Source organism: Hyla sarda, chromosome 7, assembly GCF_029499605.1.
Source record: "Hyla sarda isolate aHylSar1 chromosome 7, aHylSar1.hap1, whole genome shotgun sequence".
NCBI classification, from domain to species: Eukaryota; Metazoa; Chordata; class Amphibia; order Anura; family Hylidae; genus Hyla; species Hyla sarda.
In genome coordinates, this window is record NC_079195.1 from 170317823 (window position 1) to 170344656 (window position 26834).

Consider the following 26834-nt stretch of genomic DNA (forward strand, 5'->3'; position numbering starts at 1 on the left):
AATATGACAGACACCGGTGGGGCGTAAATGCTCACTGTACCCCTTATTACATTACATGAGGGGTGTAGTTTCCAAAATTGGGTCACATGGGGGGGGGGGTCTTTTATTCTGGCACTATGGGGGCTTTGTAGTAACGTGGTCTTCAATTCCGGACAAATTTTCTCGCCAAAAGCCCAATTGCGCTCCCTCTCTTCTCAGCATTGTAGTGCGCCCACAGAGCTTTTTTTTCTATTTTTCCTTGTGAAAATGAAAAATTTGGGGTAACACCAGCACTTTAATTAAAATTTGTCAAACACCTTTGGGGTGTTAAGGCTCACTATACCCCTTGTTACATTCTGTAAGGGTCGTAGTTAACCAAAATGGGGTCACGTGTGGATATTTTTTTGCGTTTGTCAGAACCGCTGTGAAAACAGCCAACCCTGTGCAAATCACCAATTTAGGCCTCAAATGTACATAGTGCACTCTCACTCCTGAGACTTGTTGTGTGCCCGCAGAGCATTTTACGCCCACATATGGGGTATTTCCGTACTCCATATGTGGGCGAGAAATTGCATTACAAATTTTTTTTCCTTTTACCTCTTGTAAAAATAAAAAAGTATGGGGCAACACCAGCATGTTAGTGTACAAAAATAAATTACACTAACAGGCTGGTGTAGAGCCAAACTTTTCCTTTTCATAAGGGGTAAAGGGAGAAAAAGCCCCCCAAAATTTGGAACAAAATTTCTCCCGGGTACGGAAATACTGCATATTTGGCCCTAAATTGTTTCCTTGAAATACGACAGGGCTCCGAAGTGAGAGAGCGCCATGCGCATTTGAGGACTAAATTAGGGATTGCATAGTGGTGGACATAGGGGTATTCTACACCAGCGATTCCCAAACAGGGCACCTCCAGCTGTTGCTAAACTCACAGCATGCCTGGACAGTCAGTGGCTGTCCGGAAATGCTGGGATTTTTTGTTTTGCAACAGCTGGAGGCTCCATTTTGCAAACACTGCCGTACAATACGTTTTTCAGTTTTTATTGGGGGGGGACAGTGTAAGGGGGTGTATATGTAGTGTTTAACCCTGTATTATGTGGTAGTGTAGTGTTTTTAGAGTACATTCACACGGGTGGGGGTTTATGGCGAGTTTCCCACTAGGAGTTTGCACTGTGTAGGAAAATTTGCTGCAGCTCAAACTTGAAGCAGAAAACTCACTGTAAACCCGTCAGTGTGAATGTACCCTCGCAAACCTCCAGCTGTTGCAAAACTACAACTCCCAACATGCACTGACAGACTGTGCATGCTGGAAGTTGTAATTTTGCAAAAGCTGGAGGCACACTGGTTGGAAAACCTTCAGTTAATTTCTGTTATCTAACTCTTTTCCAACCAGTGTGCCTCCAGCTGTTGCAGAACCAGGATTCCCAACATGAACTGATGGCCAAAGGGCATGCTGGGAGATGTAGTTATACAACAGCTGGAGGTACGCAACTACAACTGTTTGATGTTCGAGCATGCTGGGAGTTGTGGTTTTGCAAGATTTAGAGGGCCACGGTTTAGAAACCTCTGCACAGTGATCTCCAAACTGATCAGACATCGGGGGGGGGGGTCCTTAGTGCGGCAGGGACCGAAATTCCCACGGTCGTACATGTACGCCTTGGGTTCTTAAGTTCTGGGGCGTACCCATACACTCTGGGTCCTTAAGTGATTAAAGGGGTACTCCACTGCTCAGCGTTTTGAACAATCTGTCGCTAGTAAGTACTGGAAGGATTAAGATTGTTTAATAGAAGTAATTTACACATCTGTTTAACTTTCCGGCATCAGTTTATTTAAAAAAAAAAAAAAAGTTTTCCATTGGAGTACCCCTTTAAGACCAAAAACTAAAAATGTCTAGCATGGTGAAAATAATGGCACAAATTGCTGATAATCAGACAGAATTAAATAGTGCATAATGCACCAGAAAACAGGTGCAATAGCTTACTAAATGATACCCATTGGGGAGATCTATCAAAACCTTTACAGAGAAAAAGAAGCAATCAGGTTGCTATAAGCAACTGGTCCAACATTTTCTTTGCATTGGTTTTGATAACTCTCCCCAAAGTCTCTGCAGATGGCTGCCCTATAAATCTGTAACAAGAATAGAAAAAGCAATCAGAAAATAAAAGCAGTATAGTAGTGTCTATCAATGTATATTTTTAAGTAAAAAATAAGTACAGTTATCCTTTTCTGTTTAACAATGGAATGGTTAAAAGGTTCTGCCATTGTTGGCTTTATTTTCAGTTAATGGCTTTGCAGTGATGTAGTAATTGTTGGCAGAAAGATCCTGGGAAACCCTCTTCCTCTTAACAGCCTTGTTTTATTGTCTTCTGCTGATAAGCATTGTTCTGATAGCACTTGTCTGGGTTAAGATCCAGGATAACAAGTAAAAAATGTTGTTTTATGAGCTGCGACACATTCCTTAGGAATTGACTGTAAGATTTGCTTTCAACTTCATGTAATGACTACAGAGATCGTTACCTTCCTTTCAATGTTATATTTAGTAAAAGTTAATCAACTATTTTCCTAATGTATCTGCTAGCACATCCCATCCTCAATTAGTGAATAGGTTTCCGCTTACAAATCCTAGCCTTATTATAGTGTTTTATAAAAAAAATAAATTAATATCTTCCAATTTTTCAGACTGATGATATTAAGGAGATTGCCAAAAAGGCTCAAGCATTGCCAAAGGTTAACACGAAAAGGCCACGGATTGTTGTGTTTACACAGGGACATGAGGAAACCATCATGGCAACAGGTAGTTTTTTGTTTGTTTTTTGTAAATGTTATTATTGAACAATTTATCAAGAAATAAAGTACAACACAGTGAAGGGGGGGGGGGGGGGGGGGGAATGATGACTCCCAGACAATATGGCAGAGCGGCTGAATATCAAATCTTCAAGTAACATGGCTAATCCAGTGCCGTGCAGCATAAATAGAGTGAAATCCAGAGACAACAGGATAATAAGGCATGTCCTGGGAAACAACAAAACATAGAAGGGGGAGTATGAGAGGAAAGAGAGAGGTCCTCAAATCCATGCGCACTCCATGGATAGGCACTACTTAAATTACATAGGAGGATGACCCCAATTTCCTGCTGAAGATACAAAGTGGTATTTTGAAAATGTCCCTTTCATAGTTGATTGTGTGGTAAAGAATAAAGTGGTGATGTAGCTGGACAATTTGTTTAACCCCTTAAGGACGGAGCCCATTTTCACCTCTAGGACGAAGCCCTTTTTTGCAAATCTGACCACTGTCACTTTAAACTCTGGGATGCTTTTACTTATCATTCTGATTCTGAGATTGTTTTTTCGTGACATATTCTACTTTAACATGGTGGTAAATTTTTGTGGTAACTTGCATCCTTTCTTGGTGAAAAATCCCCAAATTTGATGAAAAAAATTTATAACCTTTTGCATTTTTCTAACTTTGAAGCTCTCTGCTTGTAAGGAAAATGGATATTCCAAATAATTTTTTTTTTATTCACATATACAATATGTCTACTTTATGATTGCATTATAAAATTGACGAGTTTTTACTTTTGGAAGACACCAGAGGGCTTTAAAGTTCAGCAGCAATTTTCCAATCTCCCTATTTTTCAGGTACCAGTTCAGGTTTGAAGTGGATTTGAAGGGTCTTCATATTAGAAATACCCCACCAATGACCCCATTATAAAAACTGCTCCCCCCCCCCCCCCCCCCCCCCCCCCCAAAGTATTCAAAATGACAGTAAGTGTTTTAACCCTTTAGGTGTTTCACAGGAAAAGCGGCAAAGTAAAGGAGAAAATTCTAAATCTTCATTTTTTACACTCGCATGTTCTTGTAGACCCAATTTTTGAATTTTTACAAGGGGTAAAAGGAGAAAATGTATACTTGTATGTGTAACCCAATTTCTCTCGAGTAAGCACATACCTCATATGCCTATGTAAAGTGTTCGGCGGGCGCAGTAGAGGGCTCAGAAGCGAAGGAGCGACAAGGGGATTTTGGAGAGTACGTTTTTTTTCTGAAATGGTTTTTGGGGGGCATGTCGCATTTAGGAAGCCCCTATGGTGCCAGAAAAGCAAAAAAAAACGTAAAAAATATTTCAAAAAATTTCACTAAAATGTTGGTTTTCCCCCAAATTTCACATTTTTTAAAGGGTTAATAGCAGAAAAGACCCCCCAAAATTTGTAACCCTATCTCTTCCGAGTATGGAGGTACCCCATAAGTGGACCTGAAGTGCACTGCGGGCAAACTACAATGCTCAAAAGAAAAGGCGTCATATTTGGCTTTTTGAGAGCAAATTTTGCTCGGGGGGCATGTTGCATTTAGGAAGCCCCTATGGTGCCAGGACAGCAAAAAAAAAACACATGGCATACCATTTTGGAAACTAGGCCCCTCACAGAATGTAATGAGGGGTACCGTGAGCATTTACCCCCCACTGGTGTCTGACAGATCTTTGGAACAGTGGGCTGTGCAACATTTTTCATTTTCACGGACCACTGTTCCAAAGATCCGTCAGGGGGCGCCCCCTGACGAAGCACAGGCGAAACGTACGTTGGGGTAGGAGGAGGTAGGTGTGTGGCTGCATGGCAGGAGGACTTTATGGTGTCTCATTCATTTCTCCCTTGGTGACTCTCTGTTTATTGTACCCTTTCCCATTTAGGACATTCTTTGATGTGTCACTGTTACATTATTTGTTACCCATATGTTTATAGACATTTTTCAATAATATCCAGTGACCTCTTCCATGTTTACATTTGTACTTTCTATGGTACACCAGTTATTCCCTGTACTCCATGTAGGGCTACACCACTTGCCTGCTCCCATCTTCTGTGACTGCTATTGTAGTGCCTTATTTTTACCCTTATTACATTCCATGAGGGGTGTAGTTTCCAAAATGGGGTCACATGTGGGTGTGTTTTTTTTTTTTGCGTTTGTCAGAACCACTGTAACAATCAGCCACCCCTGTGCAAATCACCTCAAATGTACATGGCGCACTCTCCCTTCTGGGCCTTGTGCGCCCACAGAGCACTTTGCACCCACATATGGGGTATCTCCATACTCGGGAGAAATTGCGTTACAAATTTTGGGGTGCGTTTTTTCCCTTTTACCTCTTGTGAAAATGAAAAGTATAGGGCAACACCAGCATGTTAGTGTAAAAATGTTTATTTTTTTACACTAACATGCTGGTGTAGACCCCAACTGTTCCTTTTCATAAGGGGTAAAAGGAGAAAAAGCCCCCCAAAATTTGTTAGGCGATTTCTCCAGAGTACGGCGATACCCCATATGTGACCCTATACTGTTGCCTTGAAATACAACAGGGCTCCAAAGTGAGAGCGCCATGCGCATTTGAGGCCTGAATTAGGGACTTGTATAGGGGTGGACATAGAGGTATTCTATGCCAGTGATTCCCAAACAGGGTGCCTCCAGCTGTTTTAAAACTCCCAGCATGCTTGGACATTCAATTGCTGTCCAGAAATGCTGGGAGTTTTTGTTTTGCAACAGCTGGAGGCTCCATCTTAGAAACACTGCCGTACAATACGTTTTTCATTTTTATTGGGGAAGGGGGGTGGTAGGGGGGAAGTCTACGTGTGTATATGTAGTGTTTTACTCTTTATTTTATGTTAGTGTAGTGTTTTTAGGTTACATTCACACTGGAGGCAGATTACACTAGGAGTTTGAGCTGCAACGGAAAATTTGCCGCAGCTCAAACTTGAAGCGGGGAACTCACTGTAATCTGCCGCCAGTGTGAATGTAGCCTGTACATTCACATGGGAGGGGGGGTCAAAACTACAACTCCCAGCATGCACTGACAGACCATGCATGCTGGGAGTTGTAGTTTTGCAACAGCTGGAGGCACATTGGTTGGAAAACCTTGAGTTAGGTTCTATGACCTAACTCAGTATTTTCCAACCAGTGTGCCTCCAGCTGTTGCAAAACTACAACTCCCAGCATGTACTGATTGCGGAATGGCATGCTGGGAGATGTAGTTATGCAATGGCTGGAGGCACGCAAGTACAACTCCCAGCATGCCAAGACAGCCTTATGCTGTTCCTGAATGCTGGAAGTTGTAGTTTTGCAAGATTTAGAGGGGTTCAGGTTGTAAATCACTGTCCAGTGGTCTCAAAACTGTGGCCCTCCAGATGTTGCAAAACTACAACTCTCAGCATGCCCAGACAGCAAACTGCTGTCTGGGTATGTGGAGAGTTGTAGTTTTGCAACATCTGGAGGGCTACAGTTTGAGACCACTTAGTGATGTACAACCTGAACCGCTCTAAATATTGCAAAACTACAAGTCCCAGCATGCCCACACAGCAAACAGCTGTCTGGGCATGCTGGGAGTTGTAGTTTTGTAACATCTGCCGGGTCATGGTTTAGAGACCACTGTAAACTTTGGCCCTCCGGATGTTGCTAGGCAACAACTCGCGTGGCAGGACCCGGATGAATTGCTGTCGCCGCCGCACGTGGAGGATCCCCGCATGGAGGATCGCGATCCAGGTAAGGGACCTTCGGCGCCGGTCCCTTGACAGTTCCGTTCCCCTGTTTTGCCCGGACACCGATAGGTGGGCAAAGCGGGGGAACCGAACTTTAACCTCCCTCCCCCGGTCTGCTATCGGTCGGTCCTCGGCCGACCAATAGCTGGGACAGGAGGGGTGGCACCCCTGCCACCAAACTCCTATCCCTTCAGGGGGATCGAGGGTGTCTCAGACACCCCCGTTCCCTCTTATTTTCCGGGTCACCAGTGACCCGTATGACCCGGAATCGCGCAGATCGCAGGTCTGAATTGACCTGCGATTTGCGCCTATCGCGGTCATGGGGGGGTCTCAGGACCCCCCTCGGTGATGTGCCGGGATGCCTGCTGTTAGATAACAGCAGTCATCCCGGCCCGATCACCGCTATCGGTGACGCGGCGCTCCCGGAACCCCACGACATACATGTACGTTGCTGCGTGCCAAGTGACACTTCGCGGCGCCGTACGTCGCTCGTAGTGAAGGGGTTAAAGAAGTTTTCCACTTTCATTTCCTTGTGGAGAGTGGCCTTAACCTAATGCGCAATAAGAAATACAATTTCTCCAAAATGAGTTTACATGGGGGAGCAAGTACGTGTATCCCTTTTTTGTTGGATTTTTTTTTTAACTGCCACAAGACCATAAGCAAGAGTTTCTTGGTTCCTTTGTCACACCAGTAAGATTTGGTGTCACTCTAGCCAAACAGTCCCCACTGTTCATCAAAAGGAACATAATTGGTCAGGTAGGTACTTGTCATCAGAGAGCCTAAATAAGAGTAGAAGACTGTGGTCAATGGGCAATGTCAGCCTGAGGCACCACAGCGAAAACAAAAATTTTGGGTTAAATACCTATTTTTTGGCCGATGAGCGGGGATATGAATGTCTTGTCATTTCTGTATATTTAGTAAAAAGAGAGGTTTTCAGTGAGTATCTTAGGATGTTAAGCAAGTCTAAAGTATCCAAAGTGGGAAACTCTGGGAGCCAGGCAGAGATATCCCTTGTTGTGGATTTATAATAAGTGTGTGTAAATACTGGTGTAGTGCTATTTGTCCACTATTAGGTGTGGGGCTTGTCATGAGGGGAGTAAAAGACAGGGCCCAAATCAGTTGGAGTAAGGGTGCCTGAAAATAGACACAAAGGGAAATGGTCAGTGGGTCATGTTAGTCACAGTACGTTTAAAGAGGCGTGGGAGATTTGGAATTCTAACAAGTGTAATGGGGAACAAGTGCCCTTCACATGTCGATGTTCAAAGTCTGAAAAGAGCAAAAGAAGGAAAGACCGACGGGAAGGCGCCTAGTGTGATACCGTTGATGACAAGTGGGAGGGGTTAGTCGAAGAGTAGATAATGGATGCTCACCTTGAGCGAGCAAAAAACTCGCATGTAGACCCACAATGGGGTTAGTGGTATGGATGATAGTCCACCGGATGCAGCTGCTAAGCCCAGGGTTCAGGACAGGACTAGCCAGTCCTGGATAGATATGCAGAGGTAAGGAAGAAAAAAAACCTTTTCAAAGGGCGCTGCTGTTGTCCTGGTGAGATGAAGATAAAAAGTCTGAGGCAGAAGTATTTTGCAAGATATAGCTTCTTTATTGGTGTAGAATCATAGCAAGCAGGGATACAGGCTAGATAACGCGTTTCGGGGGACAGCGCCCCCTTCTTCAGATCAGTGATAACAAATGGTGGTGCTTACATGGTATATATACACTTAAAATGGGCGCCAAACATAAGGGGGAGGGGCTACAGTAAACAGGGGCATATACTGTAAAGGCATGATAAATACATCAAAATAGACATGCAAAACATGAAAACTTATTCTGACACATAGAAAAGCCTGATGGAATGGAGCTATTATAAAACTCTAAGTAAAATCATTGGTGAACAGCTGGCCGCAGCTCCGGAGTGTGAGGCGGAAGTGGCCGTTGCTACAGACGCGTATCCAAGCAGTCTGTCGGAAGCGTCCGGCCAGAGAGCGTTGCCCGGGAGACACGCGCATCGCGTCACGGGCAGCACTCAGGAGGCTGGCTCACCCGTGATGACAGGCACTGAAGTCCCTCGCTGGAACCCACAGGAGGGAAAATGTCAGGATGATAGTATGTGGTGAATAGACAGTGGTAGTTAGTGTGTATAGACGTCAATAAAAATGTCAGTGTATATGGACATCTTGAACTAGAGCCAGTGATGTGGCAATGGAAAAAGTGGAGGGGGGGGGGGGGAAGGGGTGGAGGGAAAGTAATAAAGGGGGGGGAACAATGGGCAGAAACAGAAAACTATCTATAATAGTAGTAATAATAAAGATAAAAATAATAATAAAATTTAAAATAAAAATGATAGAAATGAAAATAATAATAATAATAAATAAAAATAATTATAACAATAATAATATTACTATTATTACAAATAAATAAATAATTGAAATGAATAAATGAAGATGAAAAAAATTAAGATGAAAAATGGAAAAATGAGAAATGGAAAGTGAAAAATGGAATATGAGAAATGAAAATAAGAACGTGGCAAATGTAACAGCAGGATATGACACTAAAAAAAAGGGGGGGGGACCAAACTAATTATGAATGTATATTGTGGGGGGGGGGGGAGGGGGGGGAGGGAGTTCAAAGTCCGGACTGTCACAGTTGTTTTGGAAATTGGGATTCCCCACCAGGGTGGCCAACAAAGATCTGCATGGGTCAATGAATTAAGTCGGCAAATTTTTTGCTAAGACCTCCACACAGACATGCAGAGAGGGTTTTACTTGACTGGTGTTGAGAGCATCACATGCGGAATGTGTATTAGGAAGTGAAAGTGCACGCATCAACATTTGGTACAGGTCCACCTCAGTGTGGACCGAGGCTACTCCGGCCTGAAGACATCCTATCCCCTAAGATGTCTGATCGTGGGGGTTCCGCTGCTGGGGACACCCGCAATCTCTCATGCAGCGCCCACCTGTCTCAACTGCACAAAGCGATGATCGCTCTGTGTCTGAAGACTCATGACTCCGGGGCTGGAGTATCGTGATGTTACGACTCTGCCCCCTTGTGACATCATGCCCCATTCATGCAAGCCTATCGGAGTGGGCGTGATGGCTCCATGCAGCTGAGACAGGTGGGTGCTGCATGAGAGATGAGGGTCCCCCCGCAATCGGACAACTTATCTCCTATCCTGTGGATAGGGGCATAAGATGTCTTGGGGCCAGAGTGCCCCTTTAAGCCAGTTTCTAATGATCCCAAGTTTGTGCTCCTAGATGTAGGAGAAGGAGATTTTGAAAGTTGAGGCCATCATGGAGTTTTGGTCGTTGAAGGATGAGAAATTATATGGATTTTTTCTTATTCCATATAAACATACAGTATAGAGAATAAATCAATTTCTCTTCTCTGGGGCAACAGGTTTGTTTTTCACCATACAAGGTGAAGGGATTTTGAGGCATGGGATATATATATATATATAATTTTTTTTTTTTTTTTTTAAGACTCAGCCATGGGGCATTAAAATAAAAACCAAAGCATGCTCACACCCCTGCTGTGACCAGTGACTTTATTTCTGACTATACAAGTGAATCTGGTTGATGTAATGGTAAAAGAAGGTCAGATAAAAACAAAAAGTTTTCTATGGTAAAACGTCTTTATTAATTTTTCTATAGCCAGCCCAATGTTTTCCTCTTTTCCAAACTTCAATAGCCCTGAAACTGCAATCTTCATAGCCTCACCAAGCTGATATTCAAATTTTTTCTTCCCTTCTATATGGGTTCTCTAAAGGTGAGCATACATTTTCAATGACTGTCAGCAAACATTCCTTTAGCTGACAGTTCTCTCTCCCAACTTCCCCATACATGTGAGCATTCTATGCTATCACAGCAGGGAAAATCCAACTTAGCCAACCGTTCTCTCCACCCTTCTTTATCTGTCAGTGAAGAGTCAGGAGGCCACCATGCACCTTAGAGAGGAGTCTGGACCTGCCAGCAGCAGTTTTAGCTGACTTTTGTATAAGGTGTAGATTAACTATGTAACCCCTTAAGGACCAGGCCATTTTACACCTTAGGACCAGAGCGTTTTTGCACATCTGACCACTGTCACTTTAAACATTAATAACTCTGGAATGCTTTTACTTATCATTCTGATTCTGAGATTGTTTTTTCGTGACATATTCTACTTTAACATGGTGGTAAATTTTTGTGGTAACTTGCATCCTTTCTTGGTGAAAAATCCCAAAATTTGATGAGAAAATTGAAAATTTAGCTTTTTTCTAACTTTGAAGCTCTCTGCTTGTAAGGAAAATGGAAATTCCAAATAAAAAAAAATGTTATTCACATTTCCAATATGTCTACTTTATGTTTGCATCATAAAATTGACAAGTTTTTACTTTTGGAAGACACCAGAGTGCTTCAAAGTTCAGCAGCAATTTTTGAATTTTTCACAAAATTTTCAAACTCACTATTTTTCAGGGACCAGTTCAGGTTTGAAGTGGATTTGAAGGGTCTTCATATTAGAAATACCCCATAAAGGACCCCATTATAAAAACTACCCCCCCCCCCCCCCAAAGTATTCAAAATGACATTCAGTAAGTGTGTTAACCCTTTAGGTGTTTCACAGGAATAGCAGCAAAGTGAAGGAGAAAATTCACAATCTTCATTTTTTACACTTGCATGTTCTTGTAGACCCAATTTTTGAATTTTTACAAGGGGTAAAAGGAGAAAATGTATACTTATATTTGTAGCCCAATTTCTCTTGAGTAAGCACATACCTCATATGTCTATGTAAATTTTTCGGCAGGCGCAGTAGAGGGCTCAGAAGGGAAGGAGCGACAAGGGGATTTTGGAGAGTACGTTTTTCTGAAATGGTTTTTGGGGGGCATGTTGCATTTAGGAAGCCCCTTTGGTGCCAGAACAGCAAAAAAAAACACATGGCATACCATTTTGGAAACTAGACCCCTTGAGGAACGTAACAAGGAATAAAATTAGCCTTAATACCCCCACAGTAGTTTCACGACTTTTGATTATGTAAAAAAAAAAATGTTTTTCACTAAAATGTGTGTTTCCCCCCACATTTCACATTTTTACAAGAGTTAATAGCAGAAAATACCCCCCAAAATTTGTAACCCCATCTCTTCTGAGTATGGAGGTACCCCATAAGTTTACCTGAAGTGCACTACGGGCGAGCTACAATGCTCAGAAGAGAAGGAGTCATATTTGGCTTTTTGAGAGCAAATTTTGCTCGGGGGGGGGCATGTCGCATTTAGGAAGCCCCTATGGTGCCAGAACAGCAAAAAACCCCACATGGCATACCATTTTGGAAACTAGACCCCTTGAGGAAAGTAACAAGGAATAAAGTGAGCCTTAATACCCCACAGGGGTTTCACAACTTTTGCATATGTAAAAAAAAAATTATTATTTTTTCACTAAAATGTGTTTCCCCCCAAATTTCACATTTTTGCAAGGGTTAATAGCAGAAAATACCCCCCAAAATTTGTAACCCCATCTCTTCTGAGTATGGAGGTACCCCATAAGTTGACCTGAAGTGCACTACGGGCGAACTACAATGCTCAGAAGAGAAGGAGTCATATTTGGCTTTTTGAGAGCAAATTTTGCTTGGGGGGCATGTCGCATTTAGGAAGCCCCTATGGTGCCAGGACAGCAAAAAACACATGGCATACTATTTCGGAAACTACATCCCTCAAGGAACATAACAAGGGGTACAGTGAGTCTTCACACCCCACAGGTGTTTGATAAATATTCATGAAGTGGGATGTGAAAATGAAAAATGTGATTTTTTTTTTTTTTTACACTAAAATGCTGGGGTTACACCAAATTTTTCATTTTCACAAGTGGTAAAAGGAGAAAATGTCACCGTAAGTTTGTAAATACATTTCTTTGGAGTAAGGACATACCTCAAGTCTGGGCGTAAACAGCTTGCACACTGGTCTGAGAGGAGCAGGTCGCATTCAGGGGCCTTGAGCATCTGCGTTGCGGCCTATGAAGCCAGAACAGTGGGACCCCCCTTAAGGGGCATTACATGGGGTAAATAACTGGGGTACACTAAATAACTAAAATGGGGTACAGTGGGACATAAAATGATAGAACAGGTTATGGTCCCAGAATGATGACCCAGAGCATAGCCAAAACTAAAAAATATTCCCACCCCAAACCCTATGCTCTGAATCATCATTCTGGGAATGTGATGTGTGTGGCCGTCCCTAACCTGTTGCCTCAAATGCACACCCCGCTCAGGTGGAGAGAGAGCGCTGCGCATTTGAGGCAACAAAAAAAGTCCCCGATGATAGTGACTCAGTAACCCATGACCCAGAGAAAAAAATACCCCCAGAGGTCTCATAATTTTTTTTTTTTTTTTTTTTAGATGAGTTTTTTTGGGCAATTTAGTGGTTTTATGGTGTTAAAATTTGGAATGTACTCTGGACATGGTACATTGGGGTCAAATTATGGAAAATTAAAATGAAAAGGGAAAATTTAGTACTGTATGGAAGTGTGATACTCCCTGAAGCCGTTTTTAATGCAGAGGCCCGGATGATCGCGGCAAGTGTCACACTGAGTGGTGGTGTCCTTCCGAATCCCCTCCTGTTACACACTCTGCATTTTTTTCTGGGATTGTCCCTTCTTTCCAGTGTGGGGGACTTCACCTGGAAAGTGTTGGCCTGGGATGATCCTGGCACCTAGAAATCCAGTTCCTTGGGAAGTCCGGCCTGCTCTTTCCCGGTCGCCGAAGATCAGGACCTTTAGGACTTCTTCTTGGAACTGGAGGAATGTCCCTGTGTTGCCAGCGTACTGGGACAGTACAAAAGCCTTGTACATGGCAACCTGTACCAAGTAGACCGCAACTTTTTTGTACCATACCCGTGTTTTCCGCATGGCCATGTATGGCTTGAGGACTTGATCAGAAAGATCAACTCCCCCCATATACCGATTGTAGTCCAGAATACAATCGGGCTTGAGGACCGGTGTTGTGGTACCTCGCACAGGGACAGGTGAGCTGCCGTTACCATGAATAGTGGTCAGCATAAGGACATCCCTCTTATCCTTATACCTGACCAACAACAGGTTTTCATGGGTAAGGGCACGGGACTCATCCTTGGGCATAGGTGTCTGCAGAAAATTTAGAGGGAGGCCTCTCTGGTTTTTCCGCACGGTCCCACAAGCGGACGTGGATCTGGCGGCAAGGGATGTGAAGAGAGGGATGCTGGTATAAAAGTTGTCCACGTACACGTGGTAACCCTTATCCAGCAAAGGGTGCACAAGCTCCCAAACGATTTTCCCGCTAACACCCAGAGTGGGGGAACAATCTGGGGGTTCAATACGGGAATCTCGTCCCTCATGCACTCTAAACTTGAGAGTGTACCCAGAGGTACTCTCACAAAATTTATAGAGCTTCACGCCATGCCGCGCCCGCTTCAAGGGAATATACTGGCGGAAGATGAGTCTCCCCTTAAAACTGATAAGAGACTCATCAACAGAGAGCTCCCTGAGGGGTACGTAGGCCTCCAAAAATTTGGCCCCAAAGTGATCGATGACCGGCCTCACTTTGTAAAGCCGGTCATGGGCAAGATCACCTCGGGGCGGACATGCCGCATTATCTGCATAATGCAGGCATTTCAGAATGGCCTCGAACCGCCTCCGTGCCATGACCATACTGTAAAGCGGGGTCTGGTAGAAGATGTCCCCGCTCCAGTACTGTCTGACACTTGGTTTTTTGACCAGGCCCATATGCAGCAAGAGGCCCCAAAATGTCCTCATCTCTGCTGCATCAATGGCGTACCATTCATTGGGCCTGGCCAAAACAGAATCAGGGTGGTGGGCGATGAACTGCCTGGCGTACAGATTCGTCTGCTCCACCATTAGATTGACAAAACTATCACTGAAAAAATAACTGAAATAGTCAATTTCAGTGAATCCAGAATTGTCAATCCGGATTCCGGAGTCGCCAACAAACTCCGGAACCCGTGGCTGATAAGCCTCTGAGGGTCTCCAGACAGGTTCACCGGAAGGGGGCTTTGGTAAACTTGTCTGGGGGGTTGGACTCCTAGTACGCGCAGCATCACCACTCGCACTAGTGCCAGCCACTGGGCCACTATCATGGGGGGTGCGTGGCCTCGCCTGGCGGCGTCTCCGTCGCCGTATAGGTGACTCATCATCAGTACTAGATGATGAGGAGGACGATGAAGAACACAGGAATGTTGGATCTTCATCGTCCTCACTGACAGATTCGGAGGCAAGAAAAGCATATGCCTCCGCTGCCGAAAATGCCTGGCGAGCCATCGCCTTTTTTCTACGGTGGTGTGTGTGTGGGGGGGGGGGGGGGGTTGGTGGCGGGGGTGTGTGTGTGGGGGGGGGGGGGTGAGTATGTAGTGTGTGTGATTAGAGTAACTGTATGGGGGGGGGAAAGCGCTGCAGCCAAAAAAAAATGGCCAAATGCCAAATGTCCTATTTAGGGGGTCGGGGGGGAAAAAATATGTTCAACTTTTTTTTACACTTTTTTTTTACTTAACTTTTTACTTTTTTTTACTGGTTAACCCTACCTGTCCCTGGGGCTGTACTCTCTCCTTGTTCTACGGGGGTCTTCCTCTGTGAGGGGCTCCGATCTTCACAGAGGGGGGGTCCCTGGCTCCTTCTCGCAGCTCTGGCCGCTGAATGAACTCAGGGAGCAAGCAGAGCCGTGAGAAGGGGCCGTTAACCCCTCCCCTGCTGGCTGCTATTGGCTAATAGCAGCGATCCTGGGGGGGTGACTACATCGCCACCTCCCCATAGATACAGAGGGTGATAGATACAGAGGGTGACCCGCATCACCGGAATAGCCGAAAATCGCAAGTGTGAATTCACTTGCGATTTTTGCCGATCGCCTACATGGGGGGGTCTGATGACCCCCCTGGGCATTGGCGCGGGGTGCCTGCTGATCGATATCAGCAGTCACCCGGTCCGGTCCCCACCCGGCGCACGGCAGGGACCGAAATTCCCACGTGCGTACAGGTACGCCCTTGGTCCTTAAGTACCAGGGAGCAAAGGCGTACCTGTACGCCCTTGGTCCTTAAGGGGTTAAGCACCATGCAAAGTTGCTTATAAGGGCCCTATTACACAGGGTCATTATCGACTGCCCTTAACCTAACTTAAAGCATGTTATTTGCAGATGGGATTGGAATTAATCTTATCATCTGAAACCTCTTTGCATGTGATGCCACCCTGGAAATCTTCTAGGATATTACTTTACTATAATGAGTTTCCTGTGTTCTGCTATCAGACTCGTATTTACAAGATGCTGTGATCTCATGGGGCAGGACAGGTTACTCCAGCTAATTTGGAGAGACTTGCCTGTTCTTTGATAATTAATTGTAAGAACACAGCATCTTTTATAGGATAAGATCATTAGGATTGTAATTGCTTCAGTAAACGTCTGTATGGGATTCCCCTGCCTATAATTACATTATTGGTGTATGTCATTTAGGCGTAATCTTGGTTGAGCAGTTGCCTCCTCTGCTGAAGATCAAGCCTTGAGTGGATTATTTTCATTCTTAGCCAATTTCAAAAACTACTTTAACAGTATAGAGGGGCTTAATACAGCCATAGACAGAAAATAATTATTGACCTGACAATGTATGTGAATGGGGCGAAGCTGCAATGCCAGACACAACCCATAGACAAGAGCAGGGCTGCCATCAGAAATTTCGGGGCCCCTCACACAGCTCAAGGCCTGGGCCCCCACCCCAGCTGGAAGGGGGGGCATGCCGTACCCAGCATGGAGCGCTGGCTGACACACCCCTCCATGTACCCCATAGAGATATATGGAGGGGGTGTGCCGGCCGTGGCTTCCTGCAGGGTATAGACGTGCAGGAGACCGGGGGGGTCCCAGCACTTGGACCCCCCTGCGATCTATAACTTATCGCCGAACAGTTATTTTTCACCAGACTACTCCTTTAACAGAGGGGCCTACCCAAACTATATGGAAGCAACTATTAACAGAGGGGCCTACCCAAACTATATAGGGGGCTCCATATAGTTTGGGTAGGCCCCTCTGTTATAGGCTATAGGCCCCTCTGTTAATAGTTGCCCCCATAGGTGTAGCTAGAAACCACAGGGCCCGATGCAAAAAATTACCTCGGGGCTCCCTACCCCTGCCTGTCCCCCCCCCCCCCCCCCTCCAGCTCCATCTTCTCTGCAGAGTCTGACATCCAGACATTATTGGCTCCTCACTTTGTCAGCAGATCCTCATCCTCTGCATGAAGACAGTAATCATTGTAACCTTGCCAGAAAGTGTACCCTAAATAAAATCCTGCCCCACACTGTACCCTGAATATAATACTGCCCCACACTGTACCCTGAATATAATACTGCCCCACACTGTACCCTGAATATAATACTGCCCCACACTGTACCCTGAATATAATACTGCCCCACACTGTACCCTGAATATAATGCTGCCACACACTGTACCCTGAATATAATCCTGCCACACACTGTACACACTAAATATAATACTGCCACACACTGTGCACACTAAATATAATACTGCCACACACTGTACACACTAAATATAATACTGCCACACACTGTACCCACTAAATATAATACTGCCACACACTGTACCCACTAAATATAATCCTGACACACACTGTACCCTAAATATAATTCTGCTATACCACTAAATATAATCCTGCCCCACACTGTACCCTGAATATAATACTGCTGTGCACTGTACCCTGAATATAATACTGCTATACACTGTACTTTGAATATAATCCTGCCCCACACTGTACCCTGAATATAATCCTGCTGTGAACTGTACCCTGAATATAATACTGCTGTGAACTGTACCCTGAATATAATACTGCCACACACTGTATCCACTGAATATAATCCTGCCACACACTGTACTCCCTGAATATAATACTGCCACACACTGTACTCCCTGAATATAATACTGCCACACACTGTACCCACTAAATATAATTAGAGATGAGCGATCTTACAGTAAATTCGATTCGTCACCAACTTCTCGGCTCGGCAGTTGATGACTTATCCTGCGTAAAAGAGTAGGAAAGAGTCTCCTAGGACTGTATCCACCTTTTCCAGCCCACCGGAGCACCTGAAAGCTGAACTAATTTATGCAGGAAAAGCCATCAACTGCCGAGCCGATAAGTTCGTGACGAATCGAATTTACTGTAAATTCGCCCATCTCTAAATATAATCCTGACACACACTGTACCCTAAATATAATACTGCTATACACTGTATCCACTAAATATAATCCTGCCCCAGACTGTACCCTGAATATAATCCTGCCCCACACTGTTCCCTGAATATAATCCTGCCACACACTGTACCCTGAATATAATCCTGCCACACACTGTACCCACTGAATATAATCCTGACACTTATGCATACACATCATATATACATATACACCCCGTGTTATCCTCTGTGTCCTCATCACCCCCATAACCCCCCCACCAAACCTCTCCTCATCACTACTATAACCCCCCTGCACCTCTCCTCATCACCCCCATAACCACCCTGCACCTCATCACCCCCATAACCCACCTGCACCTCTCATCACCCCCATAACCCACCTGCACCTCTCATCACCCCCATAACCCACCTGCACCTCATCACCCCCATAAACCCCCTGCCCCTCTTATCACCCCCCTACACCTCTCATCACCCCCATAACCCCCTGCACCTTTTATTAACCCCATAACACCCCTGCACCTTTTTATCAACCCCATAACACCCTTGCACCCTTTATCACCCACATAACACCCCGTGCTTTACTTACCATGCCAGGGATCGTTGTAGCGGCGTGAGGCTGCAGCTGCTCCGAGCGCTGGACGGTGCAGGGACAGGTCAGGTGATTGGAGTGGACGTGCGTGCCTGCGCGGGGCACGTGACGTCTCTACTCCCATCAGCCCCTGACCTGTCCGGTGTAATGAGAAATTCTGTGTCTTGACAAGTTCTGTGTCCCGGTGAGCAGACACACCCTCCAATCAACCAATCACAGTGCAATCACAGTGTCTGTGCTGGCAGCTCTGCAGACTCAGCACTTTCATCAGCTGATCGGGACACAGAACTTGTCAAGACACAGAATTTCCCGCGCCCCAGAAATAGATAATTTCATGTGCGGGCCTCCTGGACTATGAGGCCCGGTCATAATTCTGGCGGGCACCAAGCGGTCAGTGAGTGACAGTCGCAGTCACTCACTGACAAGCCAATTAAAAAAAAAAAAAAAGTCCAGGGACGTCCGGGGCCCCCTGAAGCTCCGGGCCCCATACAGGTGTATGGGTTGTACCCCCCTGATAGCGGCCCTGGACAAGAGTGCCTCTAATCTCATAAAACCCTATATTTTTGTTTGCCTTGGTTATTCCTGTAGAATCAGATGAAGGCGAATTCTTGCTAAAGAACAGGAAAACTTAGTTTAAGAAGTAGAAGATGGTAAGGTGTTTGCACACTGTATATAAATGTCAGCATGTCTCACTGATTTTAATTGGAGTCTCTAAAAGTCCCCATACACTTTTATTAACCTTCTCAAATATTAGCCTGCATTCAGTGTAACCCTGAGCAGGCCCCACATAATCACGTCTGTGTTACAGATGCTCTTGTAAGAAGTATTGTTTCTTGATTGAGTCAGGATGCTCTGGGAGGTTCTCATAACCCTGCTTTGTCTGGGCTTTGCAGACTCCATTGACATGATAATGAATAGAGCAGCACCCATAACAAGTAGGGCTGTCCTGGCACCTCGCTTCCCCATCTGAAATTTAGCTTCAACTGACAGGCCAGCTGCTTCCAGAAATTCCAAGTTAGTTGCCATGGAGAATAAGACGACCGAGAATGAGGCATCTCCTTTACTACACAAGATTGTATAGATAAATTAAGCAACAGACACCTTTATTCTGACTTTCTGGAACCTCAGGGAATGTATTATGTAGTAACCTTCCATTTTGTTTTACTTTTTGTGCTGCAGACTATAGTACGTGGCAGATATAATTTTGCGGGAACAAGGAATGCTTTTTGAATAGCACATTAAAAAGTTTTTGTAGTTATTTAAAGTAATATGAGAAGTCACTGACTGAGTACACATATTACTTACAACAGAATGTATGGTAAAAGGTACATTATTCCTTTTAATACACTCTAGCTGCTGCAGAACCTCTTGTTGCTTGATTCCCATCCACTGCTTGCATACACTGATGTGGAATGCACCTTCCTTTACAGAATTTTGTATGTAGTATTTTGTTCTGTAGCAGCTGGGCCTCTCTATTACACACAAGTTTTTTTAAATAACTTAGGTGCTTTTCATTCTCCTGACATGTAGTTCCTCTCTGTTACTCTCCTCTGGTTGATCCTCATAGGCATTTGCACCAATTGTTCATAATTGTTATGGTATAATGTTAGAATTTGACAACTGTGCAGATATTTACAAGTGCTTACTTTTCATTTGTGTACATGATGACAGCAGCTTGTGCTCTCAAGGGCTTTAGGCATGCTATTTTATATGGAAGCTGTCAGATTAAAAAAAAAACTTTTTATATGTTGTACATCTTGGCAAAACATTAACCTTTTTAAAATGCTTTAATGGTCTATTCACATGTACAGTATTCTGCGCAGATTTGATGCGCAGGATTTTCTGCTGCAGATCTCAATGTAAACTAAATGACTGAACACAGCCTGAAATACTGCACATCAAATCTGCACAGAATTTCTATTTAATAGACATCATGGCTTTCTCCAAGCTGAAGTACAGGCATGGACAAAGTCCAGTAAGTGAGGGTCGGCTAGCACTCCTCTGTGCTCTCTGCTGTCTGATAGCACTCCTCTGTGCTCTCTGCTGTCTGATAGCACTCCTCTGTGCTCTCTGCTGTCTGATAGTACTCCTCTGTGCTCTCTCCTGTCTGACAGCACTCCTCTGTGCTCTCTCCTGTCTGACAGCACTCCTCTGTGCTCTCTCCTGTCTGACAGCACTCCTCTGTGCTCTCTCTCCTGTCTGACAGCACTCCTCTGTGCTCTCTCTCCTGTCTGACAGCACTCCTCTGTGCTCTCTCTCCTGTCTGACAGCACTCCTCTGTGCTCTCTCTCCTGTCTGACAGCACTCCTCTGCTCTCTCTCTCCTGTCTGACAGCACTCCTCTGTGCTCTCTCTCCTGTCTGATAGCACTCCTCTGTGCTCTCTCTCCTGTCTGATAGGACAGGAGAGAGCACAGAGGAGTGCTAGAAGCACAGACAGGAGAGAGCACAGAGGAGTGCTATCAGACAGGAGAGAGCACAGAGGAGTCCTATCAGACAGGAGAGAGCACAGAGGAGTGCTAGCCCACCCTCACTTACTGGACTTTGTCCATGCCTGTGCTTCAACTTGGACAAAGCCATGATTTCTATAAAAATGAAAATACATTTTCTTATGCAGTATATTAGAAAGGTTAATGTTTTGCCAAGATGTACAACATATAAAAAGTTTTTGTATCTGACAGTGCCCATTTAAGTTTCTTTTCAGTGATGTAAGTGTTAAAACAGTTCTTTAAAGGGGTACTCCCGTGGAAAACTTTTTTTTTTTTTTTTAAATCAACTGGTGCCAGAAAGTTAAACAGATTTGTAAATTACTTCTATAAAAAAAATCTTAATCCTTCTAATACTTTTTAGGGGCTGTATAATACAGAATAAATGCTTTTCTTTTTGGATTTCTCTGACATCATGACCACAGTACTCTTTGCTGACACCTGTCCATTTTTGGAACCGTCCTGAGCAGGAGAAAATTCCCATAGCAAACATATGCTGCTCTGGACAGTTCCTAAAATGGACAGCAGAGAGCACTGTGGTCATGACATCAGAGAAATCCAAAAAGAAAAAGCATTTCCTCTGTAGTATACAGCCCCTAAAATGTATTGGAAGGATTAAGATTTTTTAATAGAAGTAATTTACAAATCTGTCAAACTTTCTGGCACCAGTTGATTTAAAAAAATAATAATAATTCCACGGGAGTACCCCTTCAAGAGGTCTTCAGCCAAGATGATGATCCTGAACTCTAAGATATAACAGAAAGCGGAAAAGATTGATGTAGAAAGTTTATTTATTTATTTTTTTTTTTTTTCAACTTTCATATGTTAATCAAAAAGTTTTATTTAATCCTGCACAACTCCTTTAGGCTTTTTAACAAATTGGTTGGTTGGCCAGTGTAATTTTGTGACTAGTTTGTTGTCTGTGGCTCTATTTCTTGTAGTATGTTAACACACATTTCATAAAGTTTGGTCACTTCAGAGTCACTCTAACTTTAATTTGACATCAGCACAGCCCTACTTTTCTTAAATATAGATGTAAGTTTTGTAGGGTGTTTTACAAAGGGTCTTGTAGTTTTACTAAATTCAAAATCGCACTAAATACCATGTAGTATACCGTTAAGTTTCACATATGCAACTTACTCATAGCATCTTACAAACCTCAAAGGGAAAGTATTGCAAGAATGAAACAAAGGGTTAAACATGCTCACTACTTGCACTATGTCTAATACACTTCCTGTATCCAGCAGATACTAACCACAAACCATAATGAACAGCTGTTATCCAGAAATCTGCACACATTCTCATAACTTATGAAAGTGTATCTGTATTCAAGTGATTTGAGGCCCTGTAGGGTCAGGGAAAGCCTAGAGAGGTAACATTACACAAGAGTTGCAGAGTACATGTATGTTCACACAGAGAAAGTTGTTGTCCTTGGGCCTTATTTTAGTTGAGTTGCATTATGATTTAAATCTAGAAGGAGAAAACTATTTGGCTAATGATTAGAAAAAAATTTTTCTTAATCAAACATTATGATTAAATATTTCATTCCATAATATGTAGTCATAGATTATGTTGATTGTTACACAGGTCTGCTGTTTTTTCTCACAAATTTCATCCCCTTTTGTTAACCTTATCTTGCTTAACCCCTTAAAGGGGTACTCCGCCCCTCGCATCTTATCCCCTATCCACAGGATAGGGGATAAGATTCAGATCGCCGGGGTCCCGCTGCTGGGGACCCTGGGGATCGCCGCTGCGGCACCCCTCCATCATTACTGTGCAGAGCAGCATGACATCATGGCTCCGCCCCTCATGACATCACGGCCCGTTCCAATAATGCAAGTCTATGGCAGGGGGCGTGGCGACTGCCACGCCCCCTCCCATAGACTTGTATTGACGGGGGCGGACCGTGACATCACGAGGGGCGGAGCCGTGACGTAACGATGCTCCGGCCCCTGTATTGCCCGTCATTACGTGCAGAGCGATCTCGCTCTGCACAGTAATGATAGCGGGGTGCTACAGCAGCGATCCCCAGGGTCCCCAGCAGCGGGACTCCGGTGATCTGACATCTTATCTCCTATCCTTTGGATAGGGGATAAGATGTCTAGGGGTGGAGTACCCCTTTAAGGACCAAGCCCATTTTCACCTTAAGGACCAGAGCGTTTTTTGCACATCTGACCACTGTCACTTTAAGCATTAAGAACTCAGGGATGCTTTTACTTATGAATTTGATTCCGAGATTGTTTTTTCGTGACATATTCTTCTTTAACATAGCAGTAAAATTTCGACGATACTTGCATAATTTCTTGGTGAAAAATTCAAAAATTTCATAAAAAATTAGAAAATTTTGCAATTTTTGAACTTTGAAACTCTCTGCTTGTAAGGAACATAGACATACCAAATAAATGATTTACTGATTCACATACACAATATGTCTACTTTATATTTGCATCATAAGGTTGACATGTTTTTACTTTTGGAAGACATCAGAGGGCTTCAAAGTTCAGCAGCAATTTTCTAATTTTTCACAACATTTTCTAAATCTGAGTTTTTCAGGGACCAGTTCAGGTTTGAAGTGGATTTGAAGGGCCTTCTTATTAGAAATACCACACAAATGACCCCATTATAAAAACTGCACCCCTCAACGTATTCAAAATGACATTCAGTAAGTGTGTTTACCCTTTAGGTGTTTCAGAGGAATAGTAGGAAATGAAGGAGAAAATTCAAAATCAGCATTTTTTACACTTGCATGTTCTTCTAGACCCAGTTTTTGTATTTTTATAAAAGGAGAGAAATCCCCCCCAAAATTTGTAACCCAATTTCTCTCGAGTAAGGAAATACCTCATATGTGTATGTCAAGTGTTCGGCGGACGCAGTAGAGGGCTCAGAAGGGAAGGAGCGACAATGGGATTTTGGAGAGTGAATTTTTCTGAAATGGTTTTTGGGGGGCATGTCACATTTAGGAAGCCCCTATGGTGCCAGAACAGCAAAAAAAAAATCCACGTGGCATACTATTATGGAAACTACACCCCTCAAGGAAGGTAACAAGGGGTACAGTGAGCCTGAACACCCCACAGGTTTTTGACGACTTTTCGTTAGTCGGATGTGTAAATTATTATTTTTTTTATTTTTTCACTAAAATGCTGGTTTTCCCCCAAATTTTATACTTTTACAAGGGGTAATAGGAGAAAAAGCCCCGCAAAATTATGTGTATGTAGCGTTTTACTTTTTATTTTGTGTAATGTAGTATAGTGTGGTGTTTTTAGGGTACATTCACACGGCCGGGGTCTACAGCGAGCTTCCTGCTGGGAGTTTGAGCTGCGGCGGAAATCTCAAACTTGATGCATCTCAAACTTGTAGCAAGAAGCTCGCTGTAGACCCCGGCCATGTGAATGTACCCTGAACATTCACATGGGGGGGAGGGGCGCAAACCTCCAGCTGTTGCAAAACTACCACTACCAGCATGTCCTTTGGCTGTCCATGCATGCTGGGGTTTGAAGTTATGCAACAGCTGGAGGCACACTGGTTGCAAAACACAGAGTTTGTAACTTAACTCAGTGTTTCGCAACCAGTGGGCCTCCAGCTGTTGCAAAGCTACAACTCCCTGCATGTACGGTCTATCAGTGCATGCTGGGAGTTGTAGTTTGCAACAGCTGGAGGCACACTGGTTGCGAAACACTGTGTTAGGTAACAAACTTCACAACCAGTGTGCCTTCAGCCGTTGCAAAAACTACAACTCTCAGCATGCAGTGACAACTGAGGGCATGCTGGGACTTGTAGTTATGCAACAGCTGGAGGCATACTACTAACACTCCCAGCATGCCCTTTGGCTTTCCGTGCATGCTGGGGGTTGCAGTTATGCAACAGCTGGAGGCACACTGGTTGCAAAACACTGAGTTTGTTACTTAGTGTTTCCCAAAAAGGGTGCCTCCAGCTGTTGAAAAACTACAACTCCCTGCATGCCCAGACTGCCGAAATGCATAGTGTCATCAGTCAGCTGTCCAGGACAGCTGAGATGACGTTTCCATCACCATACCAACGGACATGGTGATAGAAAATGTATTGGGCGTGTATACACGTCCATTTGCGTTAAGTCACAGAAAAAATGGACGTGTATACACGTCCATTTGCGGGAAGGGGTTAAAGGCCATCTATCATTTTTTAACAAGTCCTAACTTTTGATCAGCGAGGGTTCAGGTGCTGTGATCCCCACTTTCACTGAAGCAAAAGGGAAGCAGCCCTCATGAGTTTTCCTCTCTTTTCCTTTTTCTCAAAAGTGAGAGTTGTCACCTTTAAATTGCCAAGGTTTAGAGATTTGTCCATACATACTTATAATTGAAAATGCTCACCTAACAATATATACTTTGTACATTGCTTTTTGTTGTCATGCTGTCTAATTGTAACACACATTTACTATATGGGAATATTAGACTAACTGAGCCTTTTACTCCTCAGCTGACAAAGTTTTGTCCTTCCCTGTCTTGGAAATTGACCAGAGTAAAATTGTAGACACCAATGGAGCAGGTGATGCTTTTGTTGGAGGTAAGGTGTTTTTTGTTTTGGTTTCTTGGAAAATATTAGAGTTAAGGTAGTTAAAAACTACTTTTGACATGACGATCAGACATATCTAAGTTGTTGATCGCACAGTGTTTCCGTTTTGAGACCTGCTGCAAATGTGAATTATTAGCCAGGGGAGGGGGCAGCATTGTGCTTTGCTCTGCGGCCAGATCCGTACATTTCTCTTCAGAGAAAGAAACAGATCTTTTATAACGTATGATTGCAGTGGGTCTCAGGAGTGAGACCAGTTGCTATCAACAACTGTTCACGTTTGATTGCCATGTCAAAAATTGTTTCTAATGACAGTAATGCTATAAAGAAAAAATATAGTTTGATGATATAGTTTCACAAGATGAATGGCCATATTATTGCTGCGATTTGTACAGAGCTGTAATAATGTTGCCAAAAAGGTGCACTAGCCCTGCAGTCAAATATTGAGGATTTTTTGTCAGATTTTGTACAAAGCTAACTGCAGGGGAAAAAAAAATTGATAGTAAAGGTGCCTGTACACCTTCAATAGCTGTCATGTTTTCCATTCAGCCCTACAGGCAAATGATTGGGTGATCGTTGGTGTTTTGAATGGCGAGATTGTCAGTAAGAAACTGCCAGATAACTTTGACCGAATAAGGGAGACACTGCAGGCCAGATTAATCAAATGTGTGGAATGTTTGCACGTGTTTTCTGTTCCTCACAAGTTCTGCACAATTTCCTAATGTGTGAACCTGGCCTTAAAAGGGTTATCCTGCCAAAGAGCAGCACCACCCACATTCTATGCAGGGCTGCGTCTCCAGTCTCTGAAAGCTTTGTTTCTGGTACTGGATACTTGATGTAATGCCACTCCCCCTTGTGATGTCACACCACACCCCCTCCATTCATGTCTATGGGAGGGGGTGTGGTGGTCGACACGCCCCCTCCCATAGACATGAATGGAGGGGACGTGGCAGTATTTCACTTCCCCAGTCCCGGAAACAAAGTCTCTTTCCGAGACTGGAGACGCAGTCCTGTATAGAATGCAGGTGCTGCACGGAGATCGCAGGGGTTCCCAGGGGCAGGCCCCCAGCGATCAGACATCTTATCCCCTATCCTTTAGATAGGAGATAAGATGTCTTTGGCCGGATAACCCCTTTAACCCTTTAAGGACCCAGCCAATTTTCACTGTAGGACCCGGCTATTTTTTGAACATCTGACCACTTTCACATAAAGCATTAATAACTCAGGGATGTTTTTACCTTTCATTCTGATTCCGAGATTTTTTCGTGACATATTCTACTTTGTTAGTGGTAAAATTTTGTTGATTCTTGCATCGTTTCTTGGTGAAAAATTCCAAAATTTGATGAAAAAATTGAAAATGTTGCATTTTTTTTTACTTTGAAGATCTCTGCTTATAAGGAAAATGAATATTCCAAAAAAATTATATAATGATTCACATATACAACATGTCTACTTTATGATTGCATCATAAAGTTTAAATGTTTTTACTTTTGGAAGACACCAGAAGGCTTCAAATTATAGCAGCAATTTTCCAATT

At 43.8% G+C, this 26834-nt stretch overlaps 1 protein-coding gene across 2 annotated transcripts in view; it reads left to right on the top strand.

Moving 5' to 3' along the window:
• Window positions 1-26834, top strand: part of ADK (adenosine kinase) — a 343651-nt gene that overhangs the window by 309203 nt on the left and 7614 nt on the right. For both annotated transcript variants that reach the window (XM_056531262.1, XM_056531263.1), the window contains exons 9-10: window positions 2656-2770; window positions 25205-25291. In XM_056531262.1, coding sequence (XP_056387237.1) covers window positions 2656-2770; window positions 25205-25291 — 202 coding nt within the window. The remainder of the gene's footprint in view (window positions 1-2655; window positions 2771-25204; window positions 25292-26834) is intronic.